Consider the following 21,929-nt stretch of genomic DNA (forward strand, 5'->3'; position numbering starts at 1 on the left):
ACCTCACTGCCATGTTATTAAAAACACCTCACTGCCATGTTATTAAAAACACCTCACCATGATATTATTAAAAACACCTCACTATGATATTATTAAAAACACCTCACCACCAAATTATTAAAAATACCTCACTACGATTTTATTAAAAACACCTCACCACCAAATTATTAAAAACACCTCACTGCCATGTTATTAAAAACACCTCACTATGATATTATTAAAAACACCTCACTGCCATATTATTAAAAACACCTCACCATGATATTATTAAAAACACCTAACCACCAAATTATTAAAAACACCTCACCACCAAATTATTAAAAACACCTCACCACCAAATTATTAAAAACACCTCACTATGATATTATTAAAAACACCTTACCACCAAATTATTAAAAATACCTCACTACGATTTTATTAAAAACACCTCACCACCAAATTATTAAAAACACCTCACTGCCATGTTATTAAAAACACCTCACTGCCATGTTATTAAAAACACCTCACCATGATATTATTAAAAACACCTCACTATGATATTATTAAAAACACCTCACCACCAAATTATTAAAAATACCTCACTACGATTTTATTAAAAACACCTCACCACCAAATTATTAAAAACACCTCACTGCCATGTTATTAAAAACACCTCACTATGATATTATTAAAAACACCTCACTGCCATATTATTAAAAACACCTCACCATGATATTATTAAAAACACCTAACCACCAAATTATTAAAAACACCTCACCACCAAATTATTAAAAACACCTCACTACGATTTTATTAAAAACACCTCACTACGTTATTGTTAAAAACACCTCACTACAATATTATTAAAAACACCTAACCATCAAATTATTAAAAACACCTCACCACCAAATTATTAAAAACACCTCACTACGATTTTATTAAAAACACCTCACTACGTTATTGTTAAAAACACCTCACTACAATATTATTAAAAACACCTCACCACCAAATTATTAAAAACACCTCACTACGATATCATTAAAAACACCTCACCACGATATTATTAAAAACACTTCACTACGATTTTATTAAAAACACCTCACCACCAAATTATTAAATACACCTCACTACAATATTATTAAAACCACCTCACTGCCATGTTATTAAAAACACCTCACTACGATATTATTAAAAACACCTCACCACCAAATTATTAAAAACACCTCACTATGATATTATTAAAAACACCTCACTACGATATAATTAAAAACTCCTCACTACGATATTATTAAAAACACCTCACCACGATATTATTAATAACACCTCATCCTCATGTTATTAACACCTCACCACCATGTTATTAATAACACCTCACTACGATATCATTAAAAACACCTCACCATGAAATTATTAAAAACACCTCACCACGAAATTATTAAAAACACCTCACCACGATATTATTAAATACACCTCACTGCCATGTTATTAAAAACACATCACTATGATATCATTAAAAACACCTCAACATGAAATTATTAAAAACACCTCACCACAATATTATTAAATACACCTCACTGCCATGTTATTAAAAACACCTCACCATAAAATTATTAAAAACACCTCACCACGTTATTATTAAAAACACCTCACCATGAAATTATTAAAAACACCTCACCATGAAATTATTAAAAACACCTCACCACGATATTATTAAAAACACCTCACCACGATATTATTAAAAACACCTCACCACGAAATTATTAAAAACACCTCACCACAAAATTATTAAAAACACCTCACCACGATATTATTAAATACACCTCACTGCCATGTTATTAAAAACACCTCACCATAAAATTATTAAAAACACCTCACCACGATGTTATTAAAAACACCTCACTGCCATGTTATTAAAAACACCTCACTCCGATATTATTAAAAACCCCTCACTGCCATGTTATTAAAAACACCTCACTCCGATATTATTAGAAACACCTCACCACCATGTTGTTAAAAACGCCTCTCCACAATATTATTAAAAATACCTCACTACAAAATTATTAAAAACACTTCACCATGAAATTAATAAAAACACCTCACCACGATGTTATTAAAAACCCCTCACTGCCATGTTATTAAAAACACCTCACTCCGATATTACTAGAAACACCTCACCAAAAAATTATTAAAAACAACTCACTGTCATGTGATTAAAAACACCTCATCACAAAATTATTAAAAACACGTCACCATGAAATTATTAAAAACACTTCACCATGAAATTATTAAAAAACAGCTCACCACGAAATTATTAAAAACATTTCACCAAGAAATTATTAAAAACCCTTCACCATGTAATTAGTAAAAAACACCTCACCACGAAATTATTAAAAACACTTCACCACGATATTATTAAAAACCCCTCACTGCCATGTTATTAAAAACACCTCACTCCGATATTACTAGAAACACCTCACCATGAAATTATTAAAAAACAACTCACTGCCATGTGATTAAAAACACCTCACCACAAAATTATTAAAAAGACTTCACCATGAAATTAGTAAAAAACACCTCACCACGAAATTATTAAAAACACTTCACCATGAAATTATTAAAAACACTTCACCATGAAATTATTAAAAACAACTCACTGCCATGTTATTAAAAACACCTCACCACGAAATTATTAAAAACACCTCACTGCCATGTTATTAAAAACACCTCACCACCAAATGATTAAAAACTCCTCACTACGATATGATTAAAACACCTCACTACGATATTATTAAAAACACCTCACCACGATATTATTAAAAACACCTCACCACCAAATTATTAAAAACACCTCACTATGATATTATTAAAAACACCTTACCACCAAATTATTAAAAATACCTCACTACGATTTTATTAAAAACACCTCACCACCAAATTATTAAAAACACCTCTCTGCCATGTTATTAAAAACACCTCACTGCCATGTTATTAAAAACACCTCACTATGATATTATTAAAAACACCTCACTGCCATGTTATTAAAAACACCTCACCATGATATTATTAAAAACACCTCACTATGATATTATTAAAAACACCTCACCACCAAATTATTAAAAATACCTCACTACGATTTTATTAAAAACACCTCACCACCAAATTATTAAAAACACCTCACTGCCATGTTATTAAAAACACCTCACTGCCATATTATTAAAAACACCTCACCATGATATTATTAAAAACACCTAATCACCAAATTATTAAAAACACCTCACCACCAGATTATTAAAAACACCTCACCACCAAATTATTAAAAACACCTCACTACGATTTTATTAAAAACACCTCACTACGATATTGTTAAAAACACCTCACTACGATATTATTAAAAACACCTCACCACCAAATTATTAAAAACACCTCACTACGATATTATTAAAAACACCTCACCACGATATTATTAAAAACACTTCACTACGATTTTATTAAAAACACCTCACCACCAAATTATTAAATACACCTCACTACAATATTATTAAAACCACCTCACTGCCATGTTATTAAAAACACTTCACTATGATATCATTAAAAACACCTCACCATAAAATTATTAAAAACACCTCACCACGATATTATTAAAAACACCTCACCATGAAATTATTAAAAACACCTCACCATGAAATTATTAAAAACACCTCACCACAATATTATTAAAAACACCTCACCACGATATTATTAAAAACACCTCACCACGAAATTATTAAAAACACCTGACCACAAAATTATTAAAAACACCTCACCACGATATTATTAAATACACCTCACTGCCATGTTATTAAAAACACCTCACCATAAAATTATTAAAAACACCTCAACACGATGTTATTAAAAACACCTCACTGCCATGTTATTAAAAACACCTCACTCCGATATTATTAAAAACCCCTCACTGCCATGTTATTAAAAACACCTCACTCCGATATTATTAGAAACACCTCACCACCATGTTGTTAAAAACGCCTCTCCACAATATTATTAAAAACACCTCACCACAAAATTATTAAAAACACTTCACCATGAAATTAATAAAAACACCTCACCACGATGTTATTAAAAACCCCTCACTGCCATGTTATTAAAAACACCTCACTCCAATATTATTAGAAAAACCTCACCAAAAAATTATTAAAAACAACTCACTGCCATGTGATTAAAAACACCTCATCACAAAATTATTAAAAACACTTCACCATGAAATTATTAAAAACACTTCACCATGAGATTATTAAAAAACAGCTCACCACGAAATTATTAAAAACATTTCACCAAGAAATTATTAAAAACACTTCACATGTAATTAGTAAAAAACACCTCACCACGAAATTATTAAAAACACTTCACCACGATATTATTAAAAACCCCTCACTGCCATGTTATTAAAAACACCTCACTCCGATATTACTAGAAACACCTCACCATGAAATTATTAAAAACAACTCACTGCCATGTGATTAAAAACACCTCACCACAAAATTATTAAAAAGACTTCACCATGAAATTAGTAAAAAACACCTCACCACGAAATTATTAAAAACACTTCACCATGAAATTATTAAAAACACTTCACCATGAAATTATTAAAAACAACTCACTGCCATGTTATTAAAAACACCTCACCACGAAATTATTAAAAACACCTCACTGCCATGTTATTAAAAACACCTCACCACCAAATGATTAAAAACTCCTCACTACGATATGATTAAAACACCTCACTAAGATATTATTAAAAACACCTCACCACCAAATTATTAAAAAGACCTCACCACCAAATTATTAAAAACACCTCACTATGATATCATTAAAAACACCTTACCACCAAATTATTAAAAATACCTCACTACGATTTTATTAAAAACACCTCACCACCAAATTATTAAAAACACCTCACTGCCATGTTATTAAAAACACCTCACTGCCATGTTATTAAAAACACCTCACTATGATATTATTAAAAACACCTCACTGCCATGTTATTAAAAACACCTCACCATGATATTATTAAAAACACCTCACTATGATATTATTAAAAACACCTCACCACCAAATTATTAAAAATACCTCACTACGATTTTATTAAAAACACCTCACCACCAAATTATTAAAAACACCTCGCTGCCATGTTATTAAAAACACCTCACTATGATATTATTAAATACACCTCACTGCCATATTATTAAAAACACCTCACCATGATATTATTAAAAACACCTCATCACCAAATTATTAAAAACACCTCACCACCAGATTATTAAAAACACCTCACCACCAAATTATTAAAAACACCTCACTACGATTTTATTAAAAACACCTCACTACGATATTGTTAAAAACACCTCACTACGATATTATTAAAAACACCTCACCACCAAATTATTAAAAACACCTCACTACGATATTATTAAAAACACCTCACCACGATATTATTAAAAACACTTCACTACGATTTTATTAAAAACACCTCACCACCAAATTATTAAATACACCTCACTACAATATTATTAAAAACCACCTCACTGCCATGTTATTAAAAAACACCTCACTACGATATTATTAAAAACACCTCACCACCAAATTATTAAAAACACCTCACTATGATATTATTAAAAACACGTCACTACGATATAATTAAAAACTCCTCACTACGATATTATTAAAAACACCTCACCACGATATTATTAATAACACCTCATCCTCATGTGATTAACACCTCACCACCATGTTATTAATAACACCTCACTACGATATCATTAAAAACACCTCACCATGAAATTATTAAAAACACCTCACCATGATATCATTAAAAACACCTCAACATGAAATTATTAAAAACACCTCACCACGATATTATTAAATACACCTCACTGCCATGTTATTAAAAACACCTCACCATAAAATTTTTAAAAACACCTCACCACGATATTATTAAAAACACCTCACCACGAAATTATTAAAAACACCTCACCATGAAATTATTAAAAACACCTCACCACGATATTATTAAAAACACCTCACCACGATATTATTAAAAAACACCTCACCACGAAATTATTAAAAACACCTCACCACAAAATTATTAAAAACACCTCACCGCGATATTATTAAATACACCTCACTGCCATGTTATTAAAAACACCTCACCATAAAATTTTTAAAAACACCTCACCACGATATTATTAAAAACACCTCACCACAAAATTATTAAAAACACCTCACCACGAAATTATTAAAAACACCTCACCACGATATTATTAAAAACACCTCACCACGATATTATTAAAAACACCTCACCACGAAATTATTAAAAACACCTCACCATAAAATTATTAAAAACACCTCACCACGATGTTATTAAAAACACCTCACTGCCATGTTATTAAAAACACCTCACTCCGATATTATTAAAAACCCCTCACTGCCATGTTATTAAAAACACCTCACTCCGATATTATTAGAAACACCTCACCACCATGTTGTTAAAAACGCCTCACCACAATATTATTAAAAACACCTCACCATAAAATTATTAAAAACACTTCACCATGAAATTAATAAAAACACCTCACCACGATGTTATTAAAAACCCCTCACTGCCATGTTATTAAAAACACCTCACTCCGATATTATTAGAAACACCTCACCAAAAAATTATTAAAAACAACTCACTGCCATGTGATTAAAAACACCTCATCACAAAATTATTAAAAACACTTCACCATGAAATTATTAAAAACACTTCACCATGAAATTATTAAAAAACAGCTCACCACGAAATAATTAAAAACATTTCACCAAGAAATTATTAAAAACACTTCACCATGTAATTAGTAAAAAACACCTCACCACGAAATTATTAAAAAACACTTCACCACGATATTATTAAAAACCCCTCACTGCCATGTTATTAAAAACACCTCACTCCGATATTATTAGAAACACCTCACCATGAAATTATTAAAAACAACTCACTGCCATGTGATTAAAAACACCTCACCACAAAATTATTAAAAAGACTTCACCATGAAATTAGTAAAAAACACCTCACCACAAAATTATTAAAAACACTTCACCATGAAATTATTAAAAACACTTCACCATGAAATTATTAAAAACAACTCACTGCCATGTTATTAAAAACACCTCACCACGAAATTATTAAAAACACCTCACTGCCATGTTATTAAAAACACCTCACCACCAAATGATTAAAAACTCCTCACTACGATATGATTAAAACACCTCACTACGATATTATTAAAAACACCTCACCACCAAATTATTAAAAACACCTCACCACCAAATTATTAAAAACACCTCACCATGATATTATTAAAAACACCTTACCACCAAATTATTAAAAATACCTCACTACGATTTTATTAAAAACACCTCACCACCAAATTATTAAAAACACCTCACTGCCATGTTATTAAAAACACCTCACCACAAAATTATTAAAAAGACTTCACCATGAAATTAGTAAGAAACACCTCACCACAAAATTATTAAAAACACTTCACCATGAAATTATTAAAAACACTTCACCATGAAATTATTAAAAACACCTCACTGCCATGTTATTAAAAACACCTCACCACCAAATGATTAAAAACTCCTCACTACGATATGATTAAAACACCTCACTACGATATTATTAAAAACACCTCACCACCAAATTATTAAAAACACCTCACCACCAAATTATTAAAAACACCTCACCATGATATTATTAAAAACACCTTACCACCAAATTATTAAAAATACCTCACTACGATTTTATTAAAAACACCTCACCACCAAATTATTAAAAACACCTCACTGCCATGTTATTAAAAACACCTCACTGCCATGTTATTAAAAACACCTCACTGTGATATTATTAAAAAGACCTCACTGCCATGTTATTAAAAACACCTCACCATGATATTATTAAAAACACCTCACTATGATATTATTAAAAACACCTCACCACCAAATTATTAAAAATACCTCACTACGATTTTATTAAAAACACCTCACCACCAAATTATTAAAAACACCGCACTGCCATGTTATTAAAAACACCTCACTATGATATTATTAAAAACACCTCACTCCCATATTATTAAAAACACCTCACCATGATATTATTAAAAACACCTAACCACCAAATTATTAAAAACACCTCACCACCAAATTATTAAAAACACCTCACCACCAAATTATTAAAAACACCTCACTACGATTTTATTAAAAACACCTCACTACGATATTGTTAAAAACACCTCACTACGATATTATTAAAAACACCTCACCACCAAATTATTAAAAACACCTCACTACGATATTATTAAAAACACCTCACCACGATATTATTAAAAACACTTCACTACGATTTTATTAAAAACACCTCACCACCAAATTATTAAATACACCTCACTACAATATTATTAAAACCACCTCACTGCCATGCTATTAAAAAACACCTCACTACGATATTATTAAAACCACCTCACTACCAAATTATTAAAAACAACTCACCACCAAATTATTAAAACCACCTCACTACGACATTAATAAAACCACCTCACTACCACATTAATAAAACCACCTCACCACCGAATTATTAAAAAGACCTCACCACGATATTATTAAAAACACCTCACTACCATGTTATTAAAAAACACCTCACTATGATATTATTAAAACACCTCACTACGATATAATTAAAAACTCCTCACTACGATATTATTAAAAACACCTCACCACGATATTATTAATAACACCTCATCCTCATGTTATTAACACCTCACCACCATGTTATTAATAACACCTCACTACGATATCATTAAAAACACCTCACCATGAAATTATTAAAAACACCTCACCACGATATTATTAAAAACACCTCACCACGAAATTATTAAAAACACCTCACCACGATATTATTAAATACACCTCACTGCCATGTTATTAAAAACACCTCACTATGATATCATTAACAACACCTCAACATGAAATTATTAAAAACACCTCACCACGATATTATTAAATACACCTCACTGCCATGTTATTAAAAACACCTCACCATAAAATTATTAAAAACACCTCACCACGATATTATTAAAAACACCTCACCACAAAATTATTAAAAACACCTCACCATGAAATTATTAAAAACACCTCACCACGTTATTATTAAAAACACCTCACCACGATATTATTAAAAACACCTCACCACGAAATTATTAAAAACACCTCACCACAAAATTATTAAAAACACCTCACCACGATATTATTAAATACACCTCACTGCCATGTTATTAAAAACACCTCACCATAAAATTATTAAAAACACCTCACCACGATATTATTAAAAACACCTCACCACGAAATTATTAAAAACACCTCACCATGAAATTATTAAAAACACCTCACCACGATATTATTAAAAACACCTCACCACGATATTATTAAAAACACCTCACCACAAAATTATTAAAAATACCTCACCATGAAATTATTAAAAACACCTCACCACGATATTATTAAAAACACCTCACCACGATATTATTAAAAACACCTCACCACGAAATTATTAAAAACACCTCACCACAAAATTATTAAAAACACCTCACCACGATATTATTAAATACACCTCACTGCCATGTTATTAAAAACACCTCACCATAAAATTATTAAAAACACCTCACCACGATATTATTAAAAACACCTCACCACGAAATTATTAAAAACACCTCACCATGAAATTATTAAAAACACCTCACCACGATATTATTAAAAACACCTCACCACGATATTATTAAAAACACCTCACCACGAAATTATTAAAAACACCTCACCACAAAATTATTAAAAACACCTCACCACGATATTATTAAATACACCTCACTGCCATGTTATTAAAAACACCTCACCATAAAATTATTAAAAACACCTCACCACGATATTATTAAAAACACCTCACTGCCATGTTATTAAAAACACCTCACTCCGATATTATTATAAACCCCTCACTGCCATGTTATTAAAAACACCTCACTCCGATATTATTAGAAACACCTCACCATGAAATTATTAAATACACCTCACTGCCATGTTATTAAAAACACCTCACCATAAAATTATTAAAAACACCTCACCACGATATTATTAAAAACAACTCACTGCCATGTTATTAAAAACACCTCACCACGATATTATTAAAAACCCCTCACTGCCATGTTATTAAAACACCTCACTCCGATATTATTAGAAACACCTCACCATGAAATTATTAAAAACAACTCACTGCCATGTGATTAAAAACACCTCACCACAAAATTATTAAAAACACTTCACCATGAAATTATTAACAAACAGCTCACCACGAAATTATTAAAAACATTTCAACAAGAAATTATTAAAAACACTTCAACATGTAATTAGTAAAAAACACCTCACCACGAAATTATTAAAAACACTTCACCATGTAATTATTAAAAACACTTCACCATGAAATTATTAAAAACAACTCACTGCCATGTTATTAAAAACACCTCACCACGAAATTATTAAAAAACAGCTCACGACGAAATTATTAAAAACATTTCACCAAGAAATTATTAACAACACCACCATGAAATTAGTAAAAAAACACCTCACCACGAAATTATTAAAAACACTTCACCATGAAATTATTAAAAACAACTCACTGCCATGTTATTAAAAACACCTCACCACGAAATTATTAAAAACACTTCACCACGAAATTATTAAAAACAACTCACTGCCATGTTATTAAAAACACCTCACCACGAAATTATTAAAAACACCTCACTGCCATGTTATTAAAAACACCTCACCACGAAATTATTAAAAACACATCACCATGAAATTATTGAAACACCTCACCATGATAAGATTAAAAACCCCTCACTGCCATGTTATTAAAAACACCTCACCACGATATTATTAAAAACACCTCACCACGATATTATTAAAAACCCCTCACTGCCATGTTATTAAAAACACCTCACCCCCAAAATCAAATTAATTAAAAATGTGTCACAAAAATAGGTAATAATTATTTATCACACTTTTCAGCTGGTTGTTATCCAGAGACAAAGCAGTGAGTTTGGTCTGTTTATCAAACACTCCACGAGGGAGAGATTGGAGCTTGTTGGCACCCAAATACAGCTGTGTGAGACTGGTTAGTTTATCAAACACTCCATTTGGGAGAGAATGAGGAGTGTTATTGCTTCAAATTCAGCAAACTTACAATTAAACACCAAATTATATCGAAAGTACATATGGTAATGAGATGAAACTTTATGCTTGGGGGATTATTGTTTTTTTTTTTTTTTTTAGAAATTGTTGGGTTTTTGGAGTTTTGCTGCATTTTTTAAATGTTCGTACAAGGACAACAAGGTAGTACTGTGATTAAAATTAATGTCATGCCTTGTTATTACCTTAACCACTGAAGGTGAAGGAGGTTATGTTTTTTTCTGTCTGTTTGTCTGTGTGCCGGATATCTCAAAAAGTTGTGGACAGATCCAAATGAAATTTTGTGGACAGCTTTGGTGTATGACAAGGATGACCTGATTTGATTTTGATGAAGATCCGGATCCGGATGCAACTTCTAAAATTTTAAAAAATTGTTCATTTTTTTTATTCATTGAGAGATAGGGTTCTATTTCACCATTGAGAGATAGGGTCAAATTCTTCACCATTGAGAGATGGGGTCAAATTCTTCACCATTGAGAGATACCATTGAGAGATTGGGTCAAATTCTTCACCTTTGAGAGATAGGGTTCTATTTCACCATTGAGAGATAGGGTCAAATTCTTCACCATTGAGAGACAGGGTCAAAAACGATAGAAAGCACAATAACAAAAAAATCATGATTTCCATCAAGTCATACATTCATAAGGAAAGACAAAATGTGAAGAGCAATCATCATCACCTAATCATCATCAGAATTATCTGAGTTTTCTTCAAAGTCATCCAAAGCATTTTCAGTTGATATAATTTTTTTGCATTCAGCACATTTATAGAGATCTGTGCATGGTACATTGTGGTGTGTAGATGAGCAACGACCTTTGCCTTTTGACATGGGGCTCTTCACAATCAGTCTTCTTACAACCACAGTTCGTTAGCTCCAACAGTGTTTGGTGCAGGTGGGAGATTACCCCATACAATTTCCAAGTCACCGTCATTAATGATATTCCACCCATGATCCTGTGGACTGGGGACGGCAGATGACTGCTCCAGACACCTTGTATGGATTGCTATCTGGTAGTTCGCTCTCACGATATGTTTTTCAAAGAGTCACTGGTCGGAGGCGTGTTTGCTTCAGCTTTGGTAGCCAGGAAAAGCAGGTTGTGTCGAGCTGTGTTCACTTCAGAGCAGTCTTGGTCAAACAACCTGCACACAAAATCTCTCCATTGCAACAATCAAACTAGCTTAGAAAGTAAATGAACTCCCAAGTTGGGAATCACTCACACTCTGCCGAAGATGATCAGTATGTCATGTGAATGCGTCCCATATTCAGCCAACTCCCTGCATTACTGCCTCCTTACTGCAATAATATCTCTGACAAAAAATTATTTGTACAGCCTCAAACTTATTGTACTTCAATCGTGGTGAAATAAACACGAATTGTACGTTTACATTGTTCCATATACAGGGTGTCACAAAAAGACCTGGACAACTTTGGTTGTTCATATATTTAGTTCCACAAAATATACAATGATACCCTTTGTTTTGTATGATACAGAAACTCAAATATTTTTCGGTATTTTCAGGTCTGGTGGTTTATTGTAAAAGAAAATTCCGACTCCACAGGAGAAAAGCTGAGTGTGTCGAATGGTTCATCGAGAAGAGATCCGGCACGCAAGTTCAGCATAATTTCCATACAAGGTGTGGAAGGAATCCATTATCGTGGACTAATATCAGAGAGTCGTACAAGGGGATGAAGGTGAGTATAAGTTGTCACGAACAGAAAAGTGCCAGTTCACCAAGCACTAGTGCAGCATACGTTGAACGAGTGCATGCATCATTTCAACAAAATCCCAGAAAATATATTTGACATGCACCCGGAGAACTGGGACTACCAACCACCACTGGACACAGGATTTTGCATAAAAAGGCTGAAGCTTTATGCCGATAAGGTGTAGATTCTGCAGCAACTCAAAGCAGATGATGGACCAAAAATGCAAAGCGTTTGCCTTGGAATTGTTCAGTCGCATAGAGGATGATGAAGATTAGAGAAAAACAGGTCATGTTCACAGACGAAGCTTGCTTTCATGTCTTGGGGAAGATCAACTGGCACAATATGCCTGGTGTTGGCTTAATGGTTAGGGTAGTGGGCTTGAGATCCGAGGGCCCTGAGATCAAATCCTGATTGGCTGTTGAATTAAAACCAGGTGGGGTTGACTCAGCCTGTCATCCTTTTGAGGTTGGCAAAATGAGTACCTGCTTGCTGGTATCCTGCATTGGAGTGGTTACCTGTCCAGTATTGTGCCCAATAGCCCAGAAGACTGCTAAGACAGCAAAAATGCTCTACACAGTGTATGGTCCCAATGGATGGATGGAAATGGCACAATGTGAGGATCTGGGCCTCTGAAAACCCCCATGTGGCCATTGAACACATAGGTGACAGTCCAAAGGTCAATGTGTGATGCGGCATTGACCATGATAGCTTGTTGGGTCGGTTTTTCTTTGAGGAGGATACAGTGACCTCAACAATTTACATGAACATGTTGGAAGCATTTGCCTTTCCACAGATTGAAGACCTGCAACCTGATATCATTTTTCAACAGGATAGAGCTCCCCCTCATTGGGTCTTCATCATTTGAGATGTTCTGGATGAAAAATTTCCAGGTCGCTGGATTGACTGTGACGGACAAACCGCCTGACCACTACAGTCAACAGATATAAGCCCCCTTGATTTTTTTTCTATGGGAGTTTGTCAAAGATTTCGTCCACAACACCAAGGTGGCAAACTTGAGGATCTTGGTTCTCGGATCACAGCTGCCTGCACATTGGTGGATGCAAACATGCTGAGCCGAACATGGCAAGAACTATTGTACTACCTTGGTGTCCTGCACACGACAAATGGAGCTCACATTGAATGAAGTGCATTGATAGTGTGCATAAAACTATATGGGTTTCTGTATAACATAAAACAAAGGGTATCATCGTATAATCTGTGGTTCCAAATATATGAACAACCAAAGTTGTCCAGGTCTTTTTTGAACAAACTTCACATGTATGTATATATGTATGTATATACTATATATGTATATATATATATATATATATATATATATATATATATATATATATATATATATATATATATATATATATTGTTGTGGCCACGAGTACCGAGACACCAGTTTGTCACTCAGGGGGATTAGTCACTCACTCAGGGGCTCTGTCCTTGGAAGAGCTGGACCTGGGGCCACCTCTCACAATTAACATTGCGGTACGGTGGGTTGTTTTAGAACCATGAACGCCACCCAGTCAACCACGAGTTACAGTGTCCACCGTCTAATTATTCTGTTTAACTAGAGGTCACGTGGTTACCTGAACGGGGAGCGTGCCCTCCGCAAAGCACCAATATTACCTGATCATATTTTAATTAGGGCGGCCGAGCGCTTTAACCGCCGGTGCGTTCTGACGATTTTTGGTCAAATCTGTCGTAATTACCTCCCAGTCTATCTCGGTTCGAACAATGCTAGAACAATGGAAGGAAAGGACAAACACGGACAGGTTGGAAATCGACAAATGATTTATCATTAATAAAATAAATAAATAAAAAGAACTTTTTATTTCCTGAGGTAAATAAGTGAATAAATCCAAAGCAATCAAAATGGAGTTATTCATGCAAAATCAACCAAAATGACAGGAAAGAGACAGAGAGCAGATGCTTATTGGGGGTTGACTGACTTAAAATGAAACACAGACAAGGGTACCCAGCAGATCATTCGGGGGGGGGGGGGAGAAGAGTCATCTTGCTCACCAGAGAGAAGTCGTCCGTGAAGTGAAAACGTCCTGAAATGTGTGTGTGCATGTGTTGTCCATCGCCAGGACCCAGCCTTGCCTTGCACCCATTCGTGGACAGCCATGAATGCCAGTCGACATCTTGGGGGGGGGGGCACAAAGATCGTGTGTTGTGGGTTTAGATCCTGGTGCTGCAACACAGGCATCTCCTCACACTTCACAAAATTGGTGACGTCCAGTGACCCACACAGTCCGTTTGTGACTGACCGGTGGGTGCCTCACTCGTTGTGACCGACCTGTGCCTCACTTGTTGTCGGCGCTACTCACACCCACACGTGCACCACATGCTCGCTTGCTCAAGCACTGGGAAGGACGAATTGTCTCGTTGTTGGCGCTGGTCAGACACCCAAACACTCACTCGCTCGCTTCCTCGTTAGCGCGCTCACACCCTCTCTGGCTCGCTTGCCCACTTCTTCTCTCACGCGCTTGCCCACTTCTTGTTCACTTCTCTTTCGTGCCCTTCCTCTCTGCTTTCTTTCTTTTGAACAGACCTCCAATTCTTTTTATATATGCGGCACGTCTCATCGGTCGCAGAGTCCCCCAAGCTCACCCCACCCCACTTGCACACCGTTACCATGACAACCTGTGCACTCGAAAAAGGGTGGGCCTCAGTACTCGCGAAAGAAATATGTGCATAAACGTTGCTGAAGAAAAAAAAGGGTGGGCGTTAGCGCTCGCGAAAGAAGTGTGTGTAAACGTGTCTTTCGTAAAGAAAAAAAGCTTCCCATAAGAGAGGGGATCTATTCTTTACCCTTCTCAACGCATCACATTTAAAATCCCATTAGACATGGGGATGGGTCTATCCTGGACTTGCATTTGAGGAAATAACTATCTGAGGACCTGGATGTGTGGATGCATTCATCAGACCGGATTCTGAAATCCGTAACAATATATATATATATATATATATATATATATATATATATATATATATATATATATATATATATATATATATATATATATATTGCACCTTGTAGGTGCAGTATTTATTGGAAACAGTATATCAGGTTTGCAATTGGACTATAGCAGGACGTATATGGCCGAAAATGGGGCCCAAGTGGGGGTGTGAGGGTGGGGGGATTGGGGGGGGCGTCTAATTCAGCTATGAAAGTAGTATGTGAATCATACATGTGAAGTAACAAATGTAGGCCTATTTCACGTTGTTCACAGTAATCTGTACAGAGTTTGTTTGCCTTTCACACACATGCACACGCATGCACACATAGGAATGCTCAATTGTTCGAACAGTTTTGCCTTGAAAACAAACACCAAATATATCAATTGCATGTCGCTCTCTTGAATACACTTTTTCAGACACGTCGAAAGTAATCATTTTTGCAAACATCCGTGCTCCATAGGATATCGTTGAATCAAGCATCATGGTTTGCTTCTGGTTCTTGTGTGAATGTCCAAACCTACATGCAATGGAAGAGGAGGCTCACGATCATGAGGGTGACGCTTCATGCTGGAATTTGTCCGACGCTATGTGTCAAAGACAATCATTTGAGATATGGACAAACAAGCTTGAGAGTCTGTTTTGTCTTGTTCCTTCAAATTCGTCCCATTTACTAATATGGACACCAATGTCTTTAGGATTGGGGGCATAGATTGGCCCTGGCAGTCGACCGGAAAACTACTATTAAATCGGAAGCTTTCAAAGTCAAACGTCTCCTTTCTCAGGATGTTCACTGTTTTGGCCATAGCTAAGGCTTCAGAAGTGTAATCTCAGCGAGCTCGAGCTTCTTTGAGAAGCGTTTTCAGTCCTTCGTTAAACACCAAAAGCATATTTCTGCCATCTGTCTGTTCTTGACAGTCTCCCAGAAAATGATCAAAAAGTTGAGCTTTAAGTCTCCATTTGTTTGTGACCATCACAATACCAAGATCTCTTCAGAAACAGATCGTGCAGCTCAGAAAGCTTAAAGAGGAACTCCCCTTCTTTCTTTTAAGAATTTGATGTAAGATACCAGTTCAGTAAATGCCCTGGTTTCGAGCTCATGTTCTTCGTCGATGCTTGATGTCTTCTGAGTTCAACACCATTGCATCGAGCGATAGCGGTATTTGTCGGCAGTTGTGATACGTAGCATCCATTGCCAGTAAATAATCTCTGGCTATTATTGCCAGAAATGTTTTGTCTTCCAACTATGTGGCTATTTTCCTTAGTTCCCTGTCAAGCTGCATTGTAGCACAGAGGTGTAGCTTTCCAGAGGACTCTGAGCAGAATATACTGTACAAGAGACAAGACCTGGCAATGGGGTTGTGCCTTGTCGTTTTGATTGCTAATGGTCACCCTCATTAGCTGTGCTGATATGCTTTCATTTTGCTTCTTGCACACACCTCAACTTAGAGTGGGCAAATTTCAGGTGACAAGATTTGTGCCACTTCACATGCTTACATAAATATTCCTCCACTGTTTCTTGGCCTTTCAAGTCCATATCAAAAGGTAAGGCCCCAAGATCACAAAACAGTATAAAATTCTGCAGAAAAGCCTCATATACATAAAGCCCATTCTTCGGATAACTCTCACCAGGGCACTTCAAATCCCCACCGCCTTCATAACGAACACACAGACTTCCCAATTAATTTCCTCTGCAACGAAATTAAGCGAATGATTGAAGCTGCAAGCAGTCATTTTATTTGTCTGTTGGACATTTTAACACATGAATTTCAAACCTTAATTTTATTTTATTAACTAACTAATTATTAACTAATTAACTGAATTATTAACTCACTAACGAATTAATTAACAAACAAACTAGCCAAAGATGACTGGAATTGAAAAATCGTGATTTTTTCGCACAATAATGGTGTCCATTTTGTTTTGTACTTGCGGTTCTTCATCAATAGAATAATATAATAAGGCTAATAATGATGCAGGCAAATCACTCTTTTATGTTACAAAGACTAGGCTCTCTGTTTCTTTTATTTTGTGATCGATTAGGAACAGTCAGGTAAACGGTGTCATTTTGCTGATGATGTTTTTGGCCAGATACGGAGGTGGTAAAATATCTCTTTTTGAGATATCCTGCACACAAACAGAGAGACTAACAAACATAAAGGGGTGAAAACATAACCTCCTTCACCTTCGGTGACAGAGGTAATAACATAATAATGAATTAAAATAATTTTTAATAATAAAGCAATTTAAAATACCAATAAGGTAATTCAAAATTGTGATACAAGTTCAAGTTCACTGCGTATTCTACGTTCGATTCCATTTGCTCAAGCTACATTTAAACACCGGTTGACAAGATCTTTGGGCAGATCTTCTGTTGGCTTCAGTAGTTTATGGATGTATTTGGCTTTGGTAGTTTATTGACGATGTCATCCCTTGGGAAATATTATTCGTCCTTTATATTTGGTCCAATAATGTTATTCTCAGAATCCACTTGAGCCAAAATTTTCTGTAGGAAAACGCCCTCATATTAATGTTAAAAAAAAAATCAACAATTAAAAAAACGAATAACGATTTTATCAAAAGTAATAAAAACATGGGGTAAATTGATCCAAGGCTCAATGTACTCCACAGTCTCCCATTAAATACTTTAGATTAGTTTGTCCAACTTGTCGTGTACTCTCTCTAAAGTGAAGGATGGGATCAGAGGAACCTCATTATGTTCAGACTGTCAAACCTTTAACATTATATAATTATCATCTTGAAGAAATATGTCAAAGAGTTAATCATCAAACTCATATTAAGTTTATTAAACAACCTTGAAAATGAAAACTTGGGATTAATTGAGCAATGTGATAAAACAATTATTGAACAGAAAACAAAGTTTGAACATCAATAATTAATGAATAACATTTTCTACAAATTATAAATCTTCAATGTAATTTGTGAGGAAAAAAATCAAGGGATTGTAAAGAAAGTATTTTAAATTGGAATCAGGAACAGAATCCATTGATTGGTGTGCAAGATGAGTTTTTGGAGTTGAATTCGTTTATCAAACACTCCACGAGGAAGAGACTGGAGCTTGTTGTTTCGCAGATTCAGATACGTTAGACTGGTTAGTTTATTAAACACTCCATTAGGGAGAGACTGGAGCTGGTTGGTGTACAGATGCAGTTCCTTGAGTTGTGTTAGTTTATCAAACACTCCATTGGGGAGAGACTGAAGTTTGTTGTTCTGCAGCTCCAGGTGTATTAGCTTAGTGAGTTTATCAAAGATTCCAATTAGGAGGAACTTTAGCTGATTATCATCCAGTTGAAGCTGTATCAGTTGTGTAGGTTTATCAAAAACTCCACTCGGAATGGACTGAAGCTTGTTGTTTTCCAGATCCAGATACATTCTTCTGCTTAGTTTATTAAACACTCCATGCGGGAGAGACTGGAGCTGGTTTTGGGACAACAACAGAATTTTAAGTCTGATGAGTATATCAAAAGATACCTTCAGGAGACAAATAACGAGCACAATAGTATTTAAAAGAGGTAATTGAATTAGTAAGGAAGATGAGGGAGTGGGAGGGGGTAAAGTTGGATTATGACCCTTCAGCGGATCATGTGGTGTGGCGCTGTCAGTACCTGTGCAGGAGGAAGAAAGTCTGAGTCTTCAGTTCCTTGGTGCTTCTATAGATGTGAGAGTGAGACTCTGATCAAGGATCTGAGATGGAGACTTAATTCCTTTGGTACCAGTTCTCTTTGGAAAATCCTTGGGGATCACTAGTCGGACTTTGTGTTCCACGAGCGGTTGCTGAGAGAGACTCAAATATAGATTTGTTACCTGCATAGTCTGTGAGTGTAACCTGCATAGTCTGTATGGACATGTGCTTCGTTTTCCTGATGCTGATCCTGCTCACCAGATTCTCTCAGCGAGGGAGCCTCATGAGTGGAGGAGGCCAATGGGCCGACCACGTACCTCGTGGTTGCATCGAGTTGATCAGCATCTCAAGGAGATGGGGATAGGCCAGGCGTCTGCCTCGGGGATGGCCAAACGGAGGTCCCTGGAGTTCTGGAGGAAAGTGGATGCAGTGACGCGCTGCTCCGTCACATGCTCCCATACCTGAAGTGATACCTATACCAATATGATTTCATGTAAATGTTTAACTTTTTGAAAATTAAGTAATTAATTGAAAAATTAAGAAATTAATCAATTAATTGATTGATGAATCAATCAAAATTACCCTTTCAAGCCAAATCACTTGGTCACTGTCATGTCCAAATATTAGCTTCCTCGCTCACAATATGCCTGAGATATTGCCAGGATAAGAAACAAAATAAAGTAAGTAATCAATGAATTGATTCATCAAAAAATAGAAAAGAAAATTTTTGCCAAAACACATCTTCACTTTTGTCCCTAAATTTCAGCTCCCTAGCTCAAAGGATGGCTGAGAAATCGCCTGGACAAGCAAGAAAAAAATAATTAATCAATTCATTGATTAATCAATAAATCAAAAAGAATCTTTATAGCCAAATTACTTGGTCACTGTCATCTCTAAATGTCAGCTTCCTTACTCAAAAGGTGCCTGAGATAAATAAGTAATTTATAAATGAATAAAAATTAAGTAATTAATCAATTAATTGATGAATCAAAAATTTTTAAAAAACAACGTTTTTGCTGAAGCACATCTTTACTTTTGTCCCCAAATTTAAGCTTCTTGGCTCAAAAGATGGCTGAGATATCACCCAGACAAACCATCAAACAAACAAACAAACAAGAAATGAAAATGTAGTGAAAACTAAGTACTCCTTTCCTTCAGTGCCCGGCGATGGTGTCAAGCATCACCTGGATATGGAATTGGGAATGAGTGGTGTACAATAAATATAATACCACCAACACTACAAATATATTTGTGGAAAAGAAATGTTTTATATTATGATTGGTGTAAATCATGCCAACACAGCAAATCTGTCACCTCATTCTATTCAACGACGTGTGGAGAGGTGGGCAAAGCGAGCCGATCCACGCCAATGTGTTTATGTGTGTGTGTGTGTATATATATATATATATATATATATATATATATATATATATATATATATATATATATATATATATATATATATATATATATGTATATATATACACACATACATATACTTTGTCTGGTGAGTTTATCAAAGATTTAATCAGAAACCACTAAATTGCACAAACATCTGTAAAGGAGCTAATTAATTGAATTCTTAAGCAAAAATCAGGGAAGGATAGTTGGGGTTGGAGGGGCTTTATGACCCTCCACCTGCAATCCAACAACCTGGTGTTGGCTTAACGGCTCTTATCGGTTAAGGTGACTGACTGGTTCAAGGTCTTAGGGTCTTGAGTTTAAATCCGTGTCATCTGTTGAAATAACACCAGGTGGGTTGACTCAGTCATCCTTCTGAGATTGGCAAAATGAGTGCCTGTTTACTGGAGTAATAAGCCATTGAACTATCCTGCATCGGAGTGGCAACCTCTTCATGACTGTACTCCTTAGCCAAATAGAACTGCTTGGGCTGCCCATTGCACCTCATGGCATGAAAGGAAAGGTTACTATTATCACCCACCCTCCAACATCAAGCACATCTCTCAAGGTTCTCCTTATATCCCTTCATCCCCATTTTGTTTCTGTGGACCCTTTGTCCAATTTTTCTTTGTTCTTCCATAATCCCTCTACCTGTGTAAAGAAACAAATTATTTTGTTGATAATTAAGTAATTTCACCACTCATACATCTGTACTGAAAGAGAGCTGTTTGTCTGTCTGTGTTGGTTTGTCACCATTTTTCCCAGAGATGGTTTAACAGATCTTCATCAAACTCTCAGAGGTTCATCAGTGTATGCCACGCATTGTTTTACGGAAGCAAGTTTTTGGAAAATTTTGAAAAAAAAGGTTTTTTTTTTCTTTCAATCGCTCTGTCATGA

At 35.1% G+C, this 21,929-nt stretch overlaps 1 protein-coding gene across 1 annotated transcript in view; it reads right to left on the bottom strand.

The window, feature by feature from the left end:
• LOC147012358 (uncharacterized) overlaps positions 1–21,929 on the bottom strand; it is a 45,057-nt gene that overhangs the window by 16,379 nt on the left and 6,749 nt on the right. Inside the window, exons 4-5 of the mRNA XM_085856379.1 lie at positions 21,327–21,337; positions 19,015–19,303 (exon numbers count right to left, since the gene is read on the bottom strand). Coding sequence (XP_085712505.1) covers positions 19,015–19,303; positions 21,327–21,337 — 300 coding nt within the window. The remainder of the gene's footprint in view (positions 1–19,014; positions 19,304–21,326; positions 21,338–21,929) is intronic.

The sequence above is a fragment of the Eptatretus burgeri genome, chromosome 15 (genome assembly GCF_056783735.1).
Source record: "Eptatretus burgeri isolate ZD-2024b chromosome 15, Ebu_testis_v1, whole genome shotgun sequence".
NCBI classification, from domain to species: domain Eukaryota; kingdom Metazoa; phylum Chordata; class Myxini; order Myxiniformes; family Myxinidae; genus Eptatretus; species Eptatretus burgeri.